We start from the raw sequence: 24,094 nt of genomic DNA on the forward strand, positions 1-24,094 counted from the left end.
CCCATGCTGCTATTTTTTGAATTCCTTTTTGTGATTTCCCCCTTTTCCATTCTTATACATTTCCGTTTCAAACTTAGCTCGGTTGAAAGTTCCTTAGTCATCCATCCTGGTTTCTTGAGAACCTCGATTTTCTTTCTCACTGGACTGTTTGAATTGTGCCTTCATATCTCCTTTTGAGAAACTCCCATCCTCCTGAACTCCTTTTATCTTTTAGTATTTTTGACCATGGATCGCCCTCAATACTTCTCTAAGTTTACTGAAATCCGCTCTCCTAAAGTCTAGGATGCGTGTCTGACTATGCCTGGCTCTCCTTTCCCTGTATACAAACTCCAGGAGAACATGGTCACTTCCACCTAATGATCCCACCACTGCAACCCATTAACCAAGTCATCCTTGTTGGTTAGGATCAGATCTAAAATAGCTGACCCCCTTGTTGCCTCTTCCACCTTTTGGACCATGAAATTGTCTTCCAGGCAAGTGAGGAATTGCTAGGCCTTGAGGATTTTGCTGAGTTTGACTTCCAGAAATATCAGGATAGTTGAAATCGCCCATCACTACTACATCTCTCTTTTTGACTGTGTGGTCATCTGTTCTAGAAAGTATCATCCAATCCTCCGTCTGACTTGGGGGTCTGTAGTAGACTCCCACCGTAACATCCTTGTTGTTTCCCTCCCCTTTGATCTTATCCAGATGCTCTCCACTGGCTTCCATGATTGATGTCCAGGATCTCTTCACTGGTGTAAATATCTCTGACATATAGTGCTATTCCTCCTCCTTTCTTATTTGGCCTATTTCTTTAATAAGGTTATACCCCTCTATTTCCACATTCCATCATGGACTCATCCCACCAGGTTTCAGTGTGCCTTTATATCATATTTGCTTTGTTGTACTAGGAGTTCGAGTCAGAGAGCTATTTTTCCATTAGCGCCTATGGGAATTCGGCTTACGAAGGTATTTCGGGTTACGAAATTAACCGCGGAACGAATTAATTTCGTAACCCGGGGTACCACTGTACATCTTCCGTTTCAAACTTAGCTCGGTTGAAAGTTCCTTAGTCATCCATCCTGGTTTCTTGAGACACCTCCGATTTTTCTTTCTCACTGGGACTGTTTGAAATTGTGCCTTCAGTATCTCTCTTTTGAGAAACTCCCATCCGTCCTGAACTCCTTTATCTTTTAGTATTTCTGACCATGGAATCGCCCTCAATACTTCTCTAAGTTTACTGAAATCCGCTCTCCTAAAGTCTAGGATGCGTGTCTGACTATGCCTGGCTTCTCCTTTCCTCTGTATAACAAACTCCAGGAGAACATGGTCACTTCCACCTAATGATCCCACCACTTGCACCCCATTAACCAAGTCATCCTTGTTGGTTAGGATCAGATCTAAAATAGCTGACCCCCTTGTTGCCTCTTCCACCTTTTGGACCATGAAATTGTCTTCCAGGCAAGTGAGGAATTTGCTAGGCCTTGAGGATTTTGCTGAGTTTGACTTCCAGCAAATATCAGGATAGTTGAAATCGCCCATCACTACTACATCTCTCTTTTCTGACTGTGTGGTCATCTGTTCTAGAAAGATATCATCCAATTCCTCCGTCTGACTTGGGGGTCTGTAGTAGACTCCCACCGTAACATCCTTGTTGTTTCCCTCCCCTTTAATTTTTACCCAGATGCTCTCCACCTGGCTTCCATGATTGATGTCCTGGATCTCTTCACTGGTGTAAATATCTCTGACATATAATGCTATTCCTCCTCCTTTCTTGTTTGGCCTATTTCTCTTAATAAGGTTATACCCCTCTATTTCCACATTCCAATCATGAGACTCATCCCACCAGGTTTCAGTGATGCCTATTATATCATATTTGCTTTGTTGTACTAGGAGTTCGAGTTCATCTTGCTTATTTCCCATGCTCTGTGCATTCGTGTAGAGACATCGCAGACCATGGTTCCCTTTTACTTGCTGCCTGTGCAAGTTTTTTTGCCTCCCACTGTTGGGTCCTTGCACTGTTTGCCTTGTCTCCTCTATGTCAGTTTGACTATTTTCGCCATCCCCTTCGCCTTCCTTAATATTGCCTCCCTTCCCCTCAGAACTCAGTTTAAAGCTCTCCTGATCAAGTTCTTGAGACTGTTGGCAAAAACATTTCTTCCAACTGGCGTGAGATGCAACCTGTCTGTTGCAAGAAGTCCCTCCTCATGGAACCGCAGCCCATGATCGAAGAATCCAAATCCTTCTCGGCGGCACCATCTGCGAAGCCAGTTGTTCACATCCGCGATTTTCCTCTCCCTTCCTGGACCATGCCCTTCAACTGGCAGAAGAGACGAGATGACAACCTGTACATCCATTCCTTTCAGCTTCCTACCAAGCGCCTCGTATAAATATAACACATTAGTTAAAAGGTAATTGACCCATTTTTAAAGTTAAAGCTATTAAAATTAATTATAAGACTGGTTGTTGTTAATGACAACAAGCCAACTTGATGTCCCTATGATTGGGAGATGCCCAAGTCACTTTGTCCTCAACAGCTGTGCTAAGGTCTTGTAAACTCAGGGCTGTGGCTTCCTCTCTATGAGGTCTTCCTCTGTTCCTACTACCTTCCACCTTACCAAGCATCTTTGTCTTTTTTCTAGTGAGCCATGTTTTCTCATGATATGTCCAAAGTAACCAGTATGACAGTCTCGGCTTAAAAGACATAGCTGTGTTAGTCTGGAAAATCAGAATACAAAAGGATCTTGTAGCACCTTTGAGATTAGCTGAAAGAAAGAAGCAGGTAGCATGAGCTTTTGCAAACTTCAGACTACTTGTCAGATACATGCTGCGTTAGACTGAAGTCTACAAACACTCATGCTACCAACTTTTTTCTTTCAGTTAGTTTCAAAGGTGCTACAAGATTCCTTTGCATGCTGAGTTTCAGCTTAGTCATTTTAACTTCAAGGGAGAGTTCAAGCTTGATTTCCTCCATGATCCATTTATTTGTCTTTTTAGCAGTCCACATTATCCATAGAGTTTTTCTCCAGCATCACATTTCAAATGAATTGATTCTCTTCCTATGAGCTTTCTTCACTGTCAGGCTTTCACAACCGTACATAGAAACTGAAACTACAATGGCATGGATAGTCCTGACTTTGAGATTCAGTGATATATCTTTACACTTACTGTGGCTAGTTCCTTCATAGCTGCCCTTTCAAGTGCTAGTGTTTGATTTCTTGACTGCAGTCCCTATTTTGATTAATGATTGTATAGGAAATCTTTGACTTTCTCACTGTCTTCTTCGTCTGCTTTGAAGTTATGTAAGTCATCTGTAGTTATTATTTTTGTTAATATTCAGTTATAACTCTGTCTTTGGCTTTCTGTACTTTCTTCAATAGTTGTCCCAAGTCTTTGCTATTTTTTGCTGGTACTATGGTATCATCTGATTATCTTTAATTGGGGATGTTTCTTTCTCCAATTTTCATGCCTCCTTCTGCAGAGTCTAATCCAGCTTTGTGTTCAATACATTCAGGTGTCTCTTGTTGTATTCTGGGGTTTGTAGTTCAACGAAGCATAAGAGCTCTCTGGCTGAGAATTCTAAATGCCCCTTCTTAAACTGCGAAACCCAGAATGCAACAGGAGGCAGCTAGAGCAGTTAAAATGGAATAGCAGTGTTATAAGAGTGTAGTGCGGTAATCTAGAGACTAAAGCCCTCTTGGTGGCTTACTCTGACATAAAGCTGAAACAGACAGGCTCAAAACGCCAGCTTGGGGGCAGGGCACATGCATGACGCATACACTTACCCTGCTCTAAAGGTGCCCAGAAGTTGCTGGGCTGCCCACATGTGGCGTAGTGTTTAGACACCGCAGGAGCTCCATAAAGCTGTGGTGGGGAGGGAAAGGTGTGCTTCGCCCCATAGTTGGTGATTATGCAAGTTTAGGTAGGAAGATACTGTGCAAGGAATCATTGAGTGCCTCCTTATAGTGTAATTTTCTCTGTATTGGACAATATTAATGAAGGGCTCTGGGTGCAGTTTCACCTATTCCTGGAGACCAACCACCTCTGATAGATATGGAAGCAATGGGAGAACTCTTGTCAGGCTCTTTCCTTTCCCCAACTCTCCTATGTTCATCTCAGACCTTATGCATAACTGCACTGGCTCATTGTCATCGTCGTTATCATCATCACTGTTGTTGTTTTATGTCTAGCCTTTCTTCTAAGAATTAGAAAATGTGGCCTGTACCTAAGTAGAACAAAGTCAGTTGAAACAACAATACGAACATTGAAAGACAGTTTTAAAAACATTAAAAGAAGATAAAGCACTCACTCAGTTAGTCCTTTTCTGCAGGAAGTGAGGTCAGGTGTGAAGCCGTGAACAAAAAGGTCCTTACCTTTAGGAAAAAGACAACTTGGGGGGGGGAGATACTCTTATCTCACTGGGGAGAAAGTACCAGAGCCTTGGAGCAGCCACTAAGAAGGCCCTTTTCAGGAATGTTATTTTTTATTGTGAGCCGCCTTGGGAGAAGGTGGGATAGAAATACAACAAATATATAAATAAATAAAATGTTAGTACATGTTAGCAGGAATGGGCAACTTTTGGCATTCAGAATTAGTTGGATTGCAACTCCTATCAGCCCTTGCCAGCATAGCCAATGATGACAAATCATGGAAGTTGTGGTCTGATATCTTATTGACAATGGATGTTGCAGTTCAACAGAATATCTTTGATATAGAGCAACATGCCTAAGTAATAAAAACATTATACATATAAATAGTATACTGATGTTATTGCTTTTCTGTGATATTAATGGCCACTGTTTCTAGGTTAATTTTAGAAGTCTTCAGAGAGGACCATAATTTCATGTGACATTCTGCCCTCTTTGGAACACATTTCTGTTTCAAAGCATCTTCTTTTTTTCCAGGACCGGTGAAATATTTGAATGAGCAATGCCTCCTGTAATAGTGTCTGTGTGAACAAACAATTTACCGTTTTCATAATTTCTTCTAAATAAGTTTGAACGGAAACATGACTTGTTTAATTATGTTTGTAGATTGGATTAGAAAAAGTTGCATCAAAGGATACAAGATTGCTTTATGTGACAACTGGTGTTCTCCTTCAAAAAGTTGTTGGGGCCAAAAGCCTTTCAGAGTTCACCCACCTCTTCATAGATGAGGTAAGTCTGAGGATGAGATAAAACTGGGAGCAAGTACTTTTGGGATTGCAGCTTTCTGAAGTCTCCAACCAGTGTGGCCAATGCTCATTTAGGTTGGAGGATTCTGCAAGTTGTAATAAAATAGGCAACTTTCCCAAGCTCTGTTTTGAACTGAAGAAGATTTTACTTCTGATTAGACATATATAGAAATACTACTTTTATACTAATAGGCTACTTTTAAGAAGTGTCATTTTACTCCAACGTTTAAGTTACTGTGTTTGTTTCTGACAAATGTAACACATGTTCAAATATTGAAAGCCTTAGGAATAACATGCCTACTGCTTTTAAATGCGCATGAGCCATATTCCTTTCCAGTCATTTTCCTAGGACCAATATGGACACCCGAAGTCCCGGGGGGAGGGGTATGATCTCTCTCTTTCTCTCTCATGCACTCCAAACAGTACTGGACCCTTGAGTGTTAGTAGCCAGTGAATTTCCTCCATTCTTCCTGGTACCATAGAATCATAAGTTGGAAGAGACCATAAGGGCTGTTTAGTCCAAGACCAACTCTCTGCCAGCAGGAATACACAATCAAAGTATTCCCAATAGGTGGCCATCCAGCTTCTGTTTAAAAATGCCAAAGAAGAAGATTTACAGCATATTAAACTGTTGAGCTGTTCTTTTAGTGAGGAAATTCTTCCTAATGTTTAGATGAAATCTCTTTGCCTGTAGTTTGTATCCATCGCTGCATGACCTAGTCTCTGGAGCAGTAGAAAACAAGCCTAATCCATCTTTAATATTATATTCTTTCAAGTATTTAAACATGGCTATCACACTAAGCTCTGTTTACATCCCCATCCACAAAAAAAGGAGACACAAAAGATTGCAGCAACTATATAGGACCATAGCACTAATCTCCCACGCAAGCAAAATCATGCTAAAAATTCTGCAACCTAGACTCCAGCCATACATCGAGAAAGGAATCTCAGAGGTACAAACAGGATTCAGGAAAGGAAGAGGCACTAGAGACCACACTGCAAATATACAATGGCTAATGGAGCGCACCAAGAAATTCCAAAAGAAAATCAGCATGTGTTTTATAGATTATAGCAAAGCCTTTGACTGCAAAGACCATGAAATGCTATGGAATGCCCTCAAAGACATGGGAGTGCCAACACATCTGATAGTCCTGATGAGAAATCTACTCAGTAAAAGAGGCTACTGACAGAACAGAACACAGAGAAACAGAATAGTTCCCAGTTGGGAAATGAGTCAGGCAAGGCTGCATCTTATCACCTTACCTGTTCATCTTATATGCAGAACATATTGTAAGGAAAGCAGGCTTGGACACAGAAGGAGGAGGAGTGAAAATAGGAGGAAGGAATATCAACAATCAGACAATCAAACGACAGCATAATACTATCAGAAAACCCCAAAGATCTGGAACAACTACTAAGGAAGATGAAGAAAGAAAGTGCAAAGGCAGGCCTACTATTGAACATAAAGAAAGCAAAAATAATGACCACGGAGAATCTACACAAATTCAACTAATGGAAGTAGTAAAAGAGTTTTCATATCTGGGATCAAACATTGATAGAAATGGGGACTGCAGCCAGAAAATCAGGGGAAGATTAATAATGGTGAGGGCAGCTATGAAAGATCTAGAAAAGATCCTTAAAATGTAGAGATAAAGCCGAGTACAACAGTTAGAATCATACAAGCCATTGTTTTCCCTGTTACTATGTATGGATGTGAGAGCTGGACAGTTAAGAAAGAAGATAGGAAGAAAATCAATTCATTTGAGATGTGGAGGAGAAGAGTGCTGAGGATTCCACGAACAGCCAAAAAGAAAAACAAATGGGTCATAGAGCAGATCAAGCCAGAATTCTCCTTGAAAGCCAAGATGACAAAATTGAGGCTGTTGTACTTTGGACCCATCATGAGAAGGTACGACTCATTGGAAAAAAATAATGTTGGGAAAGATGGAGGGAAGTAGAAAGAGAGGAAGGCTGCATGCTAGATGGATGGACTCTATTAGGGAGATCACAGGTATGAGTTTGCAGGAACTAAGCAAGCAGTGGAGGACAGGGAATCTTGGAGATGTCTCATTCACAGGGTGGCCATGGGTCGAAGTTAACTCAAGGGCAGTTAACAGCAATCACACTAAAATAAAATAGAACAATAAGTAGTGGGTAGATTTTGCCCCCTGGTGCTACTTTAAGCAATGCTGCTGCTACCCGCCACCAGTGCAATTAGGTACCAAAACATACTGCAGAAATAATCAGTTTGACACCATTTTAACTGTCCTGGCTCAATGCTAGGGAATTCTGGCAACTAGTTTTGTGAGATACCTAGACTCTTCAGAGCTCTGGTGCCACAACAAACTACAGTTCGCAGGATTTAATACCACTGAGCCAGGGCAGTTAGAGCGGTCTCAAACTGGATTTTTCCTGCAATGTGTTTTGGAACTAGATCTCCTTTTCCAGGCTTAATATTTTTGATGGAGAATAAGACTAGCAATGGCTATCAGTTGTCATTGTTATTTATTACCTCCAGTAAGGGTAAGAAGGTACCTCTGTACTAGCTGCTGGAGCACATAGGTGACTGTGCTATTGTGTTTGTTTTCTGCTTGTAAGATTCCCATATGCATCTGTTTGGACACTTTAGGAACACAATGGTGAAGTCATCTTAATTTGATTCTCATTGCCAATCAACTATTGGGAACCCAAACACCTCCCAGCCTAGAGAAGCTGGAAATTACTTTGGACAGTGCTCATCACCCTTGGATGTTGGTCTAATGTAGCATTCTTCTTCTATGTTCTTTGGACATTCTGGTTAGAGATCTTTTCCTCTCTTGTGGTATGAAAATCCAAGTGCATTCCTGGGCATATTTTTATGCAATGTATTTGCAGAACACAACCCCCTGATGAATTTAAAGCTGCATGATTTTTGAGATGGAGATTACATATTTTGGATTTCAGGGTGCATTAGTCATAATCACAACTCTGGAGGGGGAGAGGGAAGAAAAAGAAAATTACCATGTGTTGGTAGAGATATAATTGCTTAAGATATTTTCCACCATGCTTATTTTAATGAAGATTGATTTTTCCACCCATTTTATTTCTTACTATACAGAGAGATTTGATAACAAGATTTAAAAACAAAGTGTATAATTGTCAATGATATACCATGACTTACAGTTGTGGAAACACTGCCTTCTTTCTTAAGCTATATGTAGGTTGTTCCTGTCATTTTCACTGAGGGTGAAGAAGTAATAATAGACCAGATCTTGAAACAGTAGGGACATTGTGGCAGTACAATTGTACACCAACAGTAATCTTGTGTAATTGCAAGGTTATATCTTGTAGTATGCTAGTGGAGAAATTGTGAGATTTGTGCTTGTTCTACTAGCAGTTGCTCAACTACTAGCAATTACTGCCAGCAACATAGCCGTGTGAAGTTTCAGTAGTTTGCAAAGTCCTTTTTGTACATGCAGAAACAAAGTTTAGGATTTGAAATATGCACAAGAATAAAACCAGGATTTTTGTATTTACAAGATGTATTATAACTAGTGGAGTGGAACCTTAGGATATGACCCATTTTGGTCTGGGATCTGGACGATCACTGGTCAGTACAGATTGTGTATGGATTGTGCAAAGTGTTTTGGGTGTGCCTTACTTTCAAAAATTACCCTGTGGCAAGCTGTCTGTTGTGATGAATATAAATGTTCCTGTATTATTACTTGAATTTTGTTGTTGTTTTCCTTCAAGTCATTTCTGACTTACGGCAACCCTAGGACAAACCTATTATGGGGTTTTCTTGGTAAAATTTGTTCAGAAGTCTTTGCCTTCCTTTGAGCCTGAGAGAGTGTGTCATGCCCAAGGTCACCCAGTGCGCTGAGCACGGATTTGAGCCCTAGTCTCTGCAATCATAGTCCAGTGCTCAAACCACTGCACCACACTGGTTCTGTTACTTGAATTACTGAAATCCATGTGGCTTCATTGCACATTTATTGTAATGTCTTTGCTGCCTTTATCTTTCCTTTGTTATCAGTAGTTCAATCAAGAACAATATTTTCTCCCTTTTGGAAAATACCAAGTTCTCTGTTGATACTGTGTAAATACTCACTTTAATCTAAATATACTCTGGGTTCAACATTAGCCTTTTGCAAGGGAGCTCCTGTTGGTCTTGTTTGAAAAAAATACTGTTTTAGTCATCGTCTTAAAAACATTTCCACTGGTTAAACATGGGCCTGTTACAGACTGCCAAAATAAAGCTGCTTCGGGTCTCTTTGAAGGTATGCTATTTAAATGATGCATGGGTCCTAAGTGTCCGGAGGTCGCGCCAAAGCCTCACTCCATTCCTAAGCACTGGAGTGCAGCTTTGGAGCAGCTTCCAGATTCTTAGGGTGCATGCATCATTTAAATAGCATACCTCCAAAGAGACCCGAAGCAGCTTTATTTTGGCAGTCTGTAACAGGCCATGGACTGCTGTATCATTTCATTCCCTGTACAGTACACTATATATACATACAAACATATCTGCTTGTTTCTTTTGCTCTTGTCTGAATCCTTTATTATTGGCAACTTTGTATTTTTGTGTTCAGAACAGTCCACTAGGTAAGATACATTCATTATTTCCAGTCCTCCATCATGGTTCTCGAATGTTTATGCATTTGTTTACCATTCAATTCTCATTCCAAAAGAGTTGGATTAGATTAGAGACTTTTTTTCTTGTGAGTACTTGCCAGGGTCAGAGCATGGTACTCAAGAATTTGACAACAGACAGCAAAGGAGCTCATAAGGATTTTTCTGTGACAATGTATGATTGAGAACCCTGAGTGTGACAGACATTGTGTTTTTTTGGTTCATTAGGGGACCTAACACCAATTCATAATCATTCAGATCTGAATGATAACTCTGTTTCTGCCCCCACAGTTGTTGATAATGGTACTTTTAGCCTACTGCACCCATTATGGAAATATTCCCACCCATTGTGTGCCAACACATTTTCAGATGTCTGCATCAGTACACCAACTCTAATGTTTCATAGTCTGTGGTGCTGGCTTCTCTTCCCATCCCTCTTGCTATCAGTTTTATTGGACCTAGTTTATTTCTTGTCATCCTTCTTCCCCCAAACTCTGTCCCTCCCCACTCTCCAACAAATTGTTTGATAGAATTAGAGTTATGCTGATGAGGCCAAATTCCAATGCAGTCAAATATTCTGTTGGCATTGTGGTGAATCACATCTATGGGAAGTCCACCAGCAGGACCTGAGTGCATCTCTCTAACTCATATTGGTGAACAAATGATACACGGAAGCATACTGCTTCTGATATTGAAGGTCCCATCCTGTTTTAAAGCCATTAGAGCTGATGGCCATCACCACATCTTGTGGCAGTAAATGAAAGTGATACAAACTAATAAGAGACACACAATGATATGAACTAGAAATATCCAGGAAGAAAGTCTATTCCCAATTGCTTATTGTCATAATAATGATTTCGAACACAACAAACTGTAGAACGTTCGAATGTGGTATCTGCACCAGGTCAAATCATTGCCCTGTCTAATCTAATAGTTTCTACTCCAAAGGTAGGGAACATGTGGCTCTTCAGAATTTCGTTGACACATGGCCTGTCAAAACCCCTGCAGAGATTCTGCCCCACATGAGGATGCCAAGACTTGAACTTGGGACCCTCTACATATCAAGCAGATGCCCTTCCACTGAGCTATTAGCCTTTCTTAACAGTTTCATTTATATGCTGCTTCATACTGAACTAACAGTCTCTAAGCGGTTTACAACTGTAAGCTAATTGCCCCCAACAATCTGAGTACTCATTTTAGCGACCTTGGAAGGATGCAAGCCTGAGTCAAGCTTGAGCCCTTTTGCTGGTATTGAACTCGCAACCTTGTGGTTTTGAGGGAGTGGCTGCAGTACAGGCATTTAACCACTGCGCCACCAGGGCTCCTAACCATTAAGAGGCGATGAACTGAGTCAATGCAACTTGGTCGATGCAAAGCAAAAGCAAACTTTCTAAATGTGGAATCTACTGATAAGCACCTCATTAAACACAGAGTCTGTTTCAACTTTTGCCCCTTCCCTATTATTTTTACTTTTTCTTCTTTTTATTTTATTGGTTTGAATATTTTTGCTTCAAGAAATATTATCTCTTAGCTTCTGAACACACAAAACACAGAGTTAAACTGTGGATTTCTCCAGCTTTTTATTCCATTTGCTTTCTTTCTTGTGTGGATTGATTAACCATGTGACACTAGGCCTGATTACTTCCACCAATTTCATTCTTTATGGTCATTCTTTGAGCTCTTCGCCCAGAGTTGGTGATTGAGAAGAATCAGAAGACTGCCCCAGTCTCTGAATCCACCTTTCATTTTTCAGAGCTAACCATGATAGAGTATTTGGTTTGCCCTGTTGTTTAGCAATGTGTTTGCTTTGTGCCTTCAAATAGTTTCTGATTTATAGTGAGCTTAAGACAACCCTATCACAGGGTTTTCTAGCCAAGATTTTGTTTAGAGGGAGTTTGCTTTTACCTTTCTCTGAGGCTGAGAGAGTGTGACTTGCCCAAGGTCACCCAGTGGGTTTCTGTGGCTGAGCAGGGACTAAAATCCTGGTCTCCAGATTAATAATCACCCTCAAACTATTACACCATGCTGTTTCTAAGCATAGGTAGGTTATAATAAGTATTTGCAAGGTGCTTTCTAATTCTGTTTCAATACTCTGTTTTGAATCTTTTAATGTTGATGTGGCAACATGGTTAGCCCCCAAAGAGTATGTATCAAGGATTTTGTATGGAAGAACTTAAGAAATCAGGAATATTAACCTCAGAATTCAATATATTAATCAAATCAAACTCATTTTGTGCTAAGTCCCATCATCTCTTCATTCTTTTTTTAGGTACATGAACGTACTGAAGAAATGGATTTCTTACTGCTAGTCATCCGTAAACTACTGCGCACTAATTCACGATTTGTGAAGGTAAATTTAAACTAGCATACTTCCATGAAAATATGAGATTGGGCTACCATAATTAAGGGTTAAAAGAATAATCACCAGAACTTGACATTAGCAGCTGTGATGGCTTTCAGAAGTTTTGTGTTGCATATGGTATTGAGAATCTTGCAGGATCTCAAAATGGCAGTCATATAGAACTAGGGAGTGAGCTGGCAGAAACCAGTGATAACAGTTAAAGGATTTGAGAAACTGGACACAGAAAGAATACATGCAGTAAATGGATGCTTATTTGCCAAGTATGTGCCAAACAGGGCATGGAATAAAATTAGAAACCAGTTCTAATCCTTGGACAGCCACGTAGAAAGTATTCTAGATTTATGTTGCTCATTCCTCGATCCTGAATTAAACTCTCCCCCGCAAAAACAAGGTCTGAATCCAGCACTACTATGTGAGCAGGAAGCTGAATAATCTTATCCTGAGAGATCTGATTGTCTTAAAAAATAATTGACTTTAAAGATTACTCAGCCGCTTACTGGCTCACTCACTGCTTCCCTTCTCATTCCTTTTGCCAAAGCCATCTGCTTCCAACTGTCACTCATTCCTCTGCAGAAAAGGACATCACAGCTGAAACCAGACTATTCAAAGCCAGGAGACGCAGCTGGCATTGTCCTAAAGTGATTCTTGGTGCATCAGAGGAGGATGTTCCAGCTGGAATGCTATCACTGTGGTACATGCTGTTTCCCCTGATATTTATATTGTGCCTGAGGTGTAGCTACAGACTTTCAGTGGTGTCCCTGAAGAAGTCATGGTCCTTTAAAACCTGGCCATCTGTCCTTAAAATGGTGGCAGTGATAACTGTGATATTAATAGTTTTGTTGCTAAGATTAAAAAAAACACATGAAAGACGTGATTGTTTAGTATGCTGTGTAAAATTGCTTGAGTGTACTCTTAGTGAAGAAGTAAGAAAAATAAGATGCTGGGTAGAGGAAGTGTCCATTGGTTTTTAGCACCCTCAGGCCTTGGTATGCATAAAAAGTACCTCCAGGAGGTAAGTTAATACATATGTGAACCTTAGATGTTTTGTTGAGGATGATTTTAATGCACCTGGATTCTCCATTTGCATCAGACTGATCACACGAAGCTAGTGTATGTTATGTCAAAGCAAGTTCTTGACCAATTTCATGTCATGTCATATTTATAAGCAAAGGACAGTCATAATTTTACATGATTTTTAGAGCTGCATTCTGCCCCAAGCTGGATGTGTTCTTGATTTTCACACTGAATAAACATTTTGTGCTCTTATTAAAATATGGATTATAAATAAATGAATGAATGAATGAATAAATAATAATTTATTTGTATCCCTCCCAATCAATGAGGAATCCGGGCGGCTAACAACAGTGGAAGTACAATAAAAATACAATAAAAACAAACTAATCCCTTCCCAGCCCCCCAGCCATATAAAGCAGACAATAACAATAAGCAATATCAATACAGTGGCAGTCAATAGGAAAACATAAGAACGTTACAAGTCAAACAAGGTTCATAGAAATTTCTTTCCCCAACCCCTCAGCACAGGTCCTCATCAAAACAATATTTAACATAACATAATACCTGATAGAAAAAACATAAAAATAGCAGTTACAATATGTCAAAACCATGATCCATATAACATAATAAACCTTGAAACTACAATTTATCACAATTAATAAAAATAATTTATATGGAAAACCAAATATTTTCTGCATTTGTTTTTCAGATGTTTTTAATGGGAAAGCGTGAATATTGATAACAAGTTTTTAATGTATATAAAACACAGTTCCTAGTGTTTTGCCTTGTTTCACAGAAGCTTAGGATCCAATGTTATATATGTGTGTGTATGCATGCACATGCCTGCTTGTGGGCATGTGCTTACATGCACATTGTAAGCATGTTTCTTCATTTACAAGTACCTGTATGATGATGTGCGCCTGTGTATCTATCTAATTCACAGGAGCATGGGAATGAATCCTCCTCCCCACCTTGTGCTTTACCCCATTAAAACAGTATTTTTTGGTATTCTAGTATGTTTGGGGAAAACCTACTCAAAACAAGTAGAGCCCAATGAGATTAGATGGCAATAGTGGAGGATGGGTTGCTTTCCCCTTCCTCACTTGCTCCTTTTTGTGTAAATCAAGGTGGGTAAATTATGACCTGTCAGATATATGTTGTCAAATAAATCGATTCAGCCCAAAAAGGAGTGGGAAAATGCAGGTTAAATGGGGGAAAACTATGCCCCCCCAGGAATCGATTCCAAATCGATTCCCAAGTGGGAACCATAGTGGTTTAAACCGAATTGTGATTCGACACGATCTGATTTAAACAATCATGGGAATTGGCACCTAGAAACCCTCCTGCCAAAAATTGTCTGTGCAGTTTGGCACTGACATTCTGTGGCAAACTATTAAATATAACACAGAATGCTTGTATTAGCTAGCCAGTTGTCTACTGCAAAATGGGCACTTGTAAACTTTGTAATACAGAGCAATTGACTTGTCGGTTAGCTTGTCAGTTTCCAGTCAAACAGATGCCTTGGTGTTGCAAATGTTTCACATTTCCTCAATTCCTTGTAATCCGAAGCCTTTAATTTGCTGCTTTGCTGTTAATTTAATTTAATTTTCTATTGCTATTACTATTGCTTCTGACACACTTGCTGCTGACTGTGCTGTTCTACCACAGTAAATCTAATTTAAAGCTAATGGTGTCTCAAGTTGATTCACAATTAACCCTTATTCCATAATGGATTTAAATCACTCTATAATGCATTTAATTCATTCTGTAAAGAATTAATTTGAGTTGAAAAGAAGTTTAATTGATTAGTTAACATTCCATGCATTAAAATGAATTAACCTTTTCAAATAACAATTCCTGATGGGATTGGATGGTTTTTAATTTCCTAATACCATATGATAAAATATGTTTATGTTCAAATAAACACACTTGCCCTTTCAGAACTCCTTCCACCCAATTTGTATCTATTCTTTCCCATTTTTCCTTCTTCTTTTAAATTCCATACTGCAGGCGCTTATCCTCTAGGCCACAGCTCCTGCAATACTGCTGTCTTCAAATAGTTATCCAAATGAAAAAAAGAGCCTTTGGCCTCACAGAGGTTGACCACTGCTTGAATATATGCAGATAGTGATTGACTATCTAATTGGCTACTGTGGGAACAGAATATTGGACTAGATAGCCCTTTGATCAGAGTATCTAGTCTGGCTTGCTTTTGTGTTGTGAAATTCCAAATTTAAATCTTAGCTCTAGGTGTCATTTGGAGTAACTTGTATTACGCAGTGAGAAAGAGCAGGACAGGGATAAGAACAGATGATAGGCACAAATTTGCCACTTCTCATCATGGCCAGAATGTTGGCTGTGCTCAGATGGATAAAGGAGCAGGTAGAGAGTTTTGTTGGGTTCTGTTTGTCTTGTTTTATGATTTTAAGACTTTAAAAAAGGGCCATCCAGTCCACAAGGGCCATCCAGTCCAACCCCCTGCCATACAGGAATACACAGTCAAAGCTGTCTTGACAGATGGCCATCAAGTCTCAGTTTAAAAACCTCCAAAGAGACTCCATCAGTAAACAGCTCTTTCTATCATAATGTTCTTCCTAATGTTTAGGTAGAATCTCTTTTCCTGTAATTTGAATCCATAGCTTTGTGTCCTAGTCTCTGGAGCAGCAGAAAACAAGCTGGCTTCTTCTTCAGTATGCCTCCTTTTGTTCTTGTTCTGTACCTTGAATGCATGAATTTTCCCTTCCTCAGGCTCCTAAATGTGCTCTTACAAGGTCTAAATGAAGAGATAGTCAATGGATATTTCTTGAGGAGATGGTGTCTCTTTGGCTTTGTCTCTTGTAGGCAAAGTGTAGTGAGCTAATTGAAGCTGTGTCGCCTAAAGATGTTTCTCTGAACTTCCTTTTGACAGGTAATTCTGATGTCTGCGACAATCAACTGCCAAGAGTTTGCCGACTACTTTGCGATCCCAGTTCGCAACACATTATATCCAGCCTATGTGTTTGAAGTGGAAGGCGAGCCTCATGCTGTTGAGGAATATTACCTTGATGATCTGAAATCTGTTCTCAGTCATATCAGGGTATGGAAAACAACAAGCTTTTAGGTTCTATTTCTCATTGGGTGGCTAAATATTTGAGACATTTTCATAAATAAGGAGATTGGCTTAAAATTCCTAGCCGTTCCTTGTCTCATTCCTCTAGTAAATGGGTAATGCAGGTGTGTAGAGTATGTAGTCCTCCAAAAGATGCTGAATTTTAAAGGCCAAAATTCCACAACATTAGCCATGCTGGCTGGTCTTGATGGCAGTTGCAGTCCAGCAATATATATTACCTGATTCTGGTATTAAAAATCAATTTCTAAAAACCTCTTGTAACCTTGCCCAATAAGGAGAAAACTTCTGAAAGTATTTGTTCATGCATGTAAGAAAACAGTTGAATCTTTAGTATTACTGATGGAATGGGACCTTATATCACACTTGAGGGTAATTGCCAGCTAGCTAATTTAGGAGTAGGTAGGGCAATACTTACACAGCAGTGTCTTCAGCACTTCCCAACCCTAGGCATCCATCTGGTCTAATAATTGCAAGTGGTTGCCTTCTTCTGCCTAATAATTACATTGGCCTTATATAAATGGCTATAGATGGATACAGGCTGATTACCATCCTTACTAAAAACAGGTGGCTATTTTGTACAGTAGGAATTCATGGTCTTTAGGCATACTGTGAGAGCTTCATGCCATCTGTAAGAGGGTATAGTGTGATGTGAAGACCTTCTTGATTTAAAATCTAGTTAAGATTCCATACTCTCATTGTAATGCGTCTAATTTTAACAAACGCTCTCCTTCTAAAATAGTAGATTTGATGGCTTTCAACATAATTGTTTTGGAGAACAACGGCAAGGGGACTGTAGGAAATGGGGAAATGAATTGGCTATTTGCTGTAGGCAGATATATCTCTTAATAACCAGAGTGACCATCAAAGGAGAACCCATAGACTCTTGCACTCATTGGAGTCCTGATACACAAAAAAGAACAAGTATGCTTCCTCTTATAACAATGTCCTGTCAGCATTCATATATGTGTCACTGATGTGTCAGCACCAACAGACAGCAGTGGGGAGGAAGATTATATAATATCTGATGTTTGTGAAAAGATTCTTGCTGATGGATGGGAAGTAAAAAAGAACCAGGAAGTTGACTGAAGTGTCTCTTTCTATCAGGCTAGATCTGTGTGGTGCGTGATCACTTCTGCGATAGGTTAGCTTGGTACACCTTTCAACTCTGGCATCCTCATGAATAGGAAAAAGGACTGCTCTAGATTCTTGGCTTTTGAAATAACTTGGCATTAATCCTCAGGACTATTGTTTATATCTTGCAACTGTGTTTTCTGTCTTCTCTTTCTCCCTGCACTCCTTTTTCCTGGCTGAAGCCTTTTTCTTTACTTAGTAGAGGGGAACAAGTGCACTGGTACAGGCAATTCTGGTTTTTGTCTTTATAAGTACTCCAGAGCAATTTTTAAAAAGCATTCTCTTGCAGATTTCTGGGGAGTGGCGGAAGGCACATAGCTTTGTTTTTATAGCTTGATTGTGAAGGTTTTATCATTCTAAAGAAATAGCTATGTGACAAAAGATGGATATGTTATCAGTTAGGAAAGCTGGATTCAATGACAAGTTTCTGCTTTTTGTTGTTCCATAAATGTCCATGGAGGCTTGGAACATGATGCTCTGCAGAAGTAGCAGTAGCTAGCCAGGATCTGGAACTCAGCAAATGATGCTTATGAAATAAAAATATTGTCTGAATTAATCTAACAGTGATAATTTGAGAACAACATCCATTGAAGTGCTGTGCAAATGCCATAAACATCACACATCATGAAGAAACAGGGTTGCAGCGTGGCACTCTCTGCAGCATATTTACAAATCTCCCTTTCCCCCTTCCCTCTTCCAAACCCAGCCAGTCTCTTTCAGGAATGACTGACGTTGTGGGTCTGTGTCAATATCATTCATAGAATTTTCATGTTCCTTACAAAATTGTTTAATTTTTAAAATGGGTTTATTTCAGGCTGTTCTATCTTGTTGAAGTTCTTCTGTGGCTGAGAATGACTTATTAGATAGTGGAACTGGCCCAAGAGATTCTGCTGCTTTAGCCAATAATCAAGATGGCGCCCCTTCTCATTCTGTGCATATAAACTAACTGCCAATTATATCTCAAATTTATTTATTTAGAATATTTATACCCCGTTCTTCAGCCACGCAGGCTTTCACAGCAGTTTACAGATTGTTAAATTGACACTTCCTTGCCTTCAGGTTTACATTCTAAAAAGATATGACACAAAAGCAGAAGGGAATGGCAATGGGGAAGGGGATCAACTCCAGCAGATACTTCTAGTTTTTCTCTCCCTCCAAATCCAGGGTGATTGCAGTTAAAATGAAGGGAGGACCTTTCATTTGGCTCTGGGGCTAGGCGTGATGGAGCTGTGCCTGCCTCTCCTTCTCTCCCTTCAAAGTTAATAAATAAAACAATTTACTAAATAGTTTAATAAATTTAAATAAATCATTTAATAAATAAGACGTGTGGTAATTGCTGTCCACAAACAGGTGTAATTTGGTTTCTTTCAACAAGTACAATTGTGGTGAAAGAATGGGGCTCATATGATAGTGTCCTTAGTAGTGCAGGGATGGCCCTTGTGGGCTCTATCAACTCTAGGATTCTATGACAATGTAGCTAAAATCAACAAAGGCAGAAGCTGTGAGAGGTAGCAAGAAAATGATAATCACACCATAGATTCTCAAGAAAAGCTTTTGTCATCACCAGCAACAGAAGACAGCTTGTCTCAGGAAGCCTGAATCTTTCAGCGGAGGCAACTTAGTGACTACTTCTTTGCTTTGTCTTAATCAGTTCCATGACCAGACAACTTCAAGGAAGTATGAAGTGGGCCTCACACTTAATCCTACTTAGATTGTTGATTTCAAGAAATGGAAATTGCACTGTAAAAGATAGCTGAGAAACTTTGTTCAGTCCATAGAACTTCTAACCAGTGGAGGTTATTCTGGAATAATTAATAGGGTGGAAAGGATATATTAATTAGGAAATTGGGTCTTAATTACATATGGTTGAGAGGCAATAGATAATGTTTCAGGTAGGAAAATCAAACTTGAATAAGGTGGAGCAGTTTCCTCGAAGAAACAGAAACAACATAAAAATTAGTAAAGTTTATTGATAGCATTTTGTTCTCAATGTAAACAAGTAGAGTTTATCAATAATATTTAGTCTTACATATTATTAAACTTTGTTGTATGTAAGATTTAAGTATAAACATGTTTGTTTTTACTTACAAATATTTTTGTCTATGTTTCTATCCCTGTAGCTTTTTGCCATGCTACTCTGTGGTTGATGTTGTGTGAATGGGATGAGGTTTTATTATAAATGTTAGATGGTTGTGAAAATTTATGGGATAAAGAACTAAAGTATGTTTATAAAATAAATTATGGGCAAGGTTTGATGTTCCAGATCTTCATTTTATGGTGGATTTAGTGGGATTAATCTATAGTAGTGATCATCTTGGCTCTGGCATGGGATAGATAGAAAGGTGAGTAATTCAGTAATTGACACCCAAGATCCTTTTTCTTTAAATACATCTAGTGCTGAACTATTCTGTTTCATCTCATTTCTTGATCTACTTTTTCACAATTAACTTCCTTAATCCACTATCACTGTTTCCTATTCATTCCTTATCTTTTCCCTCATGTCCCTTGTCTGTTTACCATAAATTTTAAACCCTTTTAGGCAGGTACCATGCTAGTTTTGCATGCTATCCCTCACCAGCGACAAGGGTAATGTTAACACATTTCCCTGCTTCTTTTTTCATCCTTAGATTTCTAGTCAAATTGTTGGGGACCCACAGATACGTCCAGAGATGTACAGTGTCGCAGTCGCTCTGATCCAGTGGTTTGATAAGCTAGAAATGAAGGAAAGTGGGTAAGATACTGTTCTTCCTAATCTTTATGTAGACATACACATAAGTTTATAATATGAAATCAATAATAATAATAATATCACATTTGCATTTCATGCTTTGCATTTTAGAAATCAAAAGTTGAAAAAGGTACAGGTATACCTCAGTAGACAAAGTAGATGGGATCCTGGACATTACTTCTGAAGCAGAAAATGTACTAGATGCAGAAATAACAGGGAAGGAATAAGAGTAAATTCCTGCACCCCAGAAAAGAAGACCAGTTCAACAAGTTTCAGCAAATCTTTATTTAGAACCAACAACATGCAAACAATTAGATAAGCTATGCATAGGTAAACAAAATCATTTTGAATCTTTTAATGCCCTCCTAAAGCCTTCTAAAAGAATCCAGGGATGACTTTTTCCTTCACCAGCTGGCATTTTAATTGTGATCTGCATTTTGGTGTCCAGACTTATAAATTTTGAGTCCAGATTAGATAGTTTATCTACTCTGTTGTTTTCTCTTTGTTTGGCTGACTGTTCACACATGCTCAGTACGGGATTCTGGAGGCAGATGCCATTCATTTTGCCTTTTGTAGGCAGGCACACACAGTTACAGGAGGATCAGCTAAAGTAGAATTCTGCTGTTTCCCAGCAAAGCTTCATTGCCTTGTTTATGCCTCCTGCAACCCAAGACTGAAAGCCTGCCCTTGTTTACCATCATCCCAGTTTTGATGCTTCTGAAGAAAAAAAGTCCAGCTCGAGGAAGACAAAAAGGAAAAGGGGGTGTAAAAAACTGTAAAAAAAAAAAAGGAGGTTCTTTATCAGAGGCTTTGTTAACTGAAGTTTGGCTGTACATCGTTGTGAAACAGACAAGAAATGATCACTACTATAGATTAATCCCACTAAATCCACCATAAAATGAAGATCTGGAACATCAAACCTTGCCCATAATTTATTTTATAAGTGTTCTTATCCTGTTTTAAAGGTTGTATTTAACCAGGATCTTCTGTGTCTTCAGTGTGGCTGCCAAGAGCTAAATACCCTAGCATCTTTTAAATGGATATTTTACTATCCATTTCCCAACCAATTACAACTTGAGAACCACGCTTCTCAAACAAGATGATTCTGGGAAACTTTCGTGCTCAGGTTTTCAGCTACCTTTATATGGTACTGCCCACCTCTTAAAGAAGTTAATTCTCCTTGAATTCACTACATCACTTTCCTCTATTTTGTTTTACCTAAGTGACTAGCTGGATAACCTGGGCAGACTCTCTCTAATTTCTTATCTTTCTCTGTACTTCTGGCTCTACATCCAGAAGAAGAATTCTAAACCTGCAGTTGGCTTTTTTGTTGGTGCGATAAGGTCCATAGCATTCAAAGGCATAGTTGTGTTAGTCTGGAAAATCAGTATGCAAAGGGATATTGTAGCATCGTTAATATTAACTGAAAGAGGTTAGTAGGATGAGCTTTTGAGTCTCCTTCAGATGCATGTGGTAAAGTGGAAAGTCCAGGGACAGACCTATATAGGCAGGTTTTGTGCAGAACACTTCAGTCTTCCTGGGCATTCCATCTTGGACTTTAGAACAGTGATCATTGAACAAAAAATATATATACTACAAAGAAGACTGGAAAGAGAAATAGCAGAATTGAAGTGTATGCACAAACTGCAGTCCATCAATAATGAGTTGAACAGAAGCTTTGGTTTCCTGGCACACAACATATTATAGCACTAGTTAATGCCCCAGCCTCGTGAGGGCATTCTTGGCCAGTTTATCACATCTCCTTTCTGGTTTCCACATTACATCCCAGTACTCATTCATATGGTTATCTACTCACTTTGGCTGTAGGCATCATCCTTCCTCCTGCCTTGTCCTCCAACGACCATCTGAACTTGTCACCCACACCCACAAAGTTTTCATTGCTATGGACATTCTCTCACACAGCTTGCTTATACAGAACTGTCCCTGGACTTTCCACTCCACCCTTTGCACTTGAGGAAGTAGACTCAAGTCTATGAAAGCTCATGCTACCAACCTCTCAAAGGTGCTACAATATAATCTTGCATACAGTCATGGTGTGTCTGTATGTTCTTGTGTGTCCTATAAGCTCCCGGTTAAAGAACAAAATGCTAATGGATTTATGGGTCCCCTCTCCAAGATATCTCATTATGTTTGTGCATATATTTTAAAATCTGAAAAAATCCAAAATCCAAAGCACCACTGGTCCTAAGCATTTTGGATAAAGAAGACTCAACCTGTATTTTTTAATGATACAGACGTTATATAGGTTACAGCTTATTTATTTATTTATTTATTAGTTAATTATTTTGATGATAATATTTACTTATTATCTGCCTCTCCCCAGGAGAGTTCTGTCTGCTAACTCAAAAAAAATGTTCCACTTCATGTTGATGTGTGTTGGCTTTATTTTGGACGTTTGATGTTTGAGTATTGTGGAGGACCCTTGATTCTATACCCACAAGCATCCTTGTTTACATGGAGTATTTTTAATACCCCATAATATATTGGAATTCTGGATCCAAATTTATCTGTGCTTTGGCTTTGCACATTTTAAAATATATTTATGGTATGTAAAATATTATTAAAGATAGCTGTGTATGAGTGACTCCCCAGGCTCTGTCAAATGAAGGTTTGATTTGTTAGCTGTAGTACTAAATCATATATGTGTGTAGGGTTTATAAATGAAATCATATGTTGTTGTTTTTAAAAAATGAAATGTCTGAAGAAAAAATGCACAGAAAGCACTGAATGTATTTCGGAAAAACCTAGTACTTTTTATTTTCTTGTTCATAATATTTGGCTTTGATATTTAATATCTGTGTTAGCTCAGAGTGCGTAACAGATTAAAGCAATTTAGTTTGTTGTGTGCTGCAGCATTTTAAAGCTTTGTGTTCAGCGAATACAAAATTGCAAACACTAAATAGTAAAAGAGTTCTGCTTCTAATTTGAAATAGCGTTTGTTAGTATTTTAGTACTGCCTTGTTAATAAAAATGTACATTACAAGATGTGTTGTTAAAGTATGTTTTTCTCTTTTTCTTAAAAAACCCTCCAAAATTTTAGTTAGTTAATGTTCAGGAAATACGTTTTTGCTAGATCTCAGGGGTTGTCTTCTATATTGTAGAATAACAGTAATGAAATAAATGGATAAGAAAACAAGCACAAATACATTGTTCCATGAAAATGTATGACCTCTCCTAGCTGAGTACTGTGGCTTCTTAGTTAGTGACATCCCTCTCGCCCCGCCCGGATTGCTGACCTAGTTCACAAGTCATCCAAACAAAATACTCTATAAAATGGCTACTCTTAAACCCAGACTTAAAAATCTATTTTACTGTGATAATCACATAGAGATAGGAACATAGGACATTCCCTTAAATCGAGTCAGACCATTGATCGATCTATCTCAATATGGTCAACCATTGGCTGGCATACGGGTGGCTCTCTAGGATTTCAAACAGGATTCTTTTCTAAACTGACCTCGAGATAATCTGATAGTCTCTCATCCACCCCTGAAAGTCTTAAAGTTTTATTGATTTCTTTATTTTCATTCTTTAAAATAATAAAGCAGTGTTTTAAATAGATACTGTGTGTTCTTTTACCATCAGTGTCATTTAAAGAGTCCACCTTTCCTCCAAAGAATCTAGTGTGGATTTACTTTAATAACTTAATAACTTTGTGAGGAAAGGGCAGCTGGAATTAGTGAGTGGCTCAAGATGGTTCAGTAAGGTTCGTGGTTAAATATGCATTTGAGGCCAGGCTTTCTTGTAGGGTTTCACATTTCTTTTTTAAAGCTATGCACCATCTCCTGTTCAAAAGTTGTCCTTATCCACAGACATACCTTTTCTACGTAATTGTCTTTTTTTACTTTCCAAGAGGCATTTTAAAAACAACAAAAAACCTGAACCCTCTACTACCAAGTGTATGATTTATATTGAATAATAATAATAATAATAATAATAATAATAATAATAATAATAATAATAATA

The 24,094-nt window shown here is 38.8% G+C and overlaps 1 protein-coding gene across 4 annotated transcripts in view; it reads left to right on the plus strand.

Moving 5' to 3' along the window:
* TDRD9 (tudor domain containing 9) overlaps window positions 1-24,094 on the plus strand; it is a 154,007-nt gene that overhangs the window by 55,772 nt on the left and 74,141 nt on the right. For all 4 annotated transcript variants that reach the window (XM_042447002.1, XM_042447003.1, XM_042447004.1 and 1 more), the window contains exons 5-8: window positions 5,016-5,138; window positions 12,033-12,113; window positions 16,048-16,215; window positions 20,007-20,110. In XM_042447002.1, the coding sequence (XP_042302936.1) occupies window positions 5,016-5,138; window positions 12,033-12,113; window positions 16,048-16,215; window positions 20,007-20,110 (476 nt within the window). The remainder of the gene's footprint in view (window positions 1-5,015; window positions 5,139-12,032; window positions 12,114-16,047; window positions 16,216-20,006; window positions 20,111-24,094) is intronic.

This window comes from Sceloporus undulatus, chromosome 1 (assembly GCF_019175285.1).
Source record: "Sceloporus undulatus isolate JIND9_A2432 ecotype Alabama chromosome 1, SceUnd_v1.1, whole genome shotgun sequence".
NCBI lineage: Eukaryota > Metazoa > Chordata > Lepidosauria > Squamata > Phrynosomatidae > Sceloporus > Sceloporus undulatus.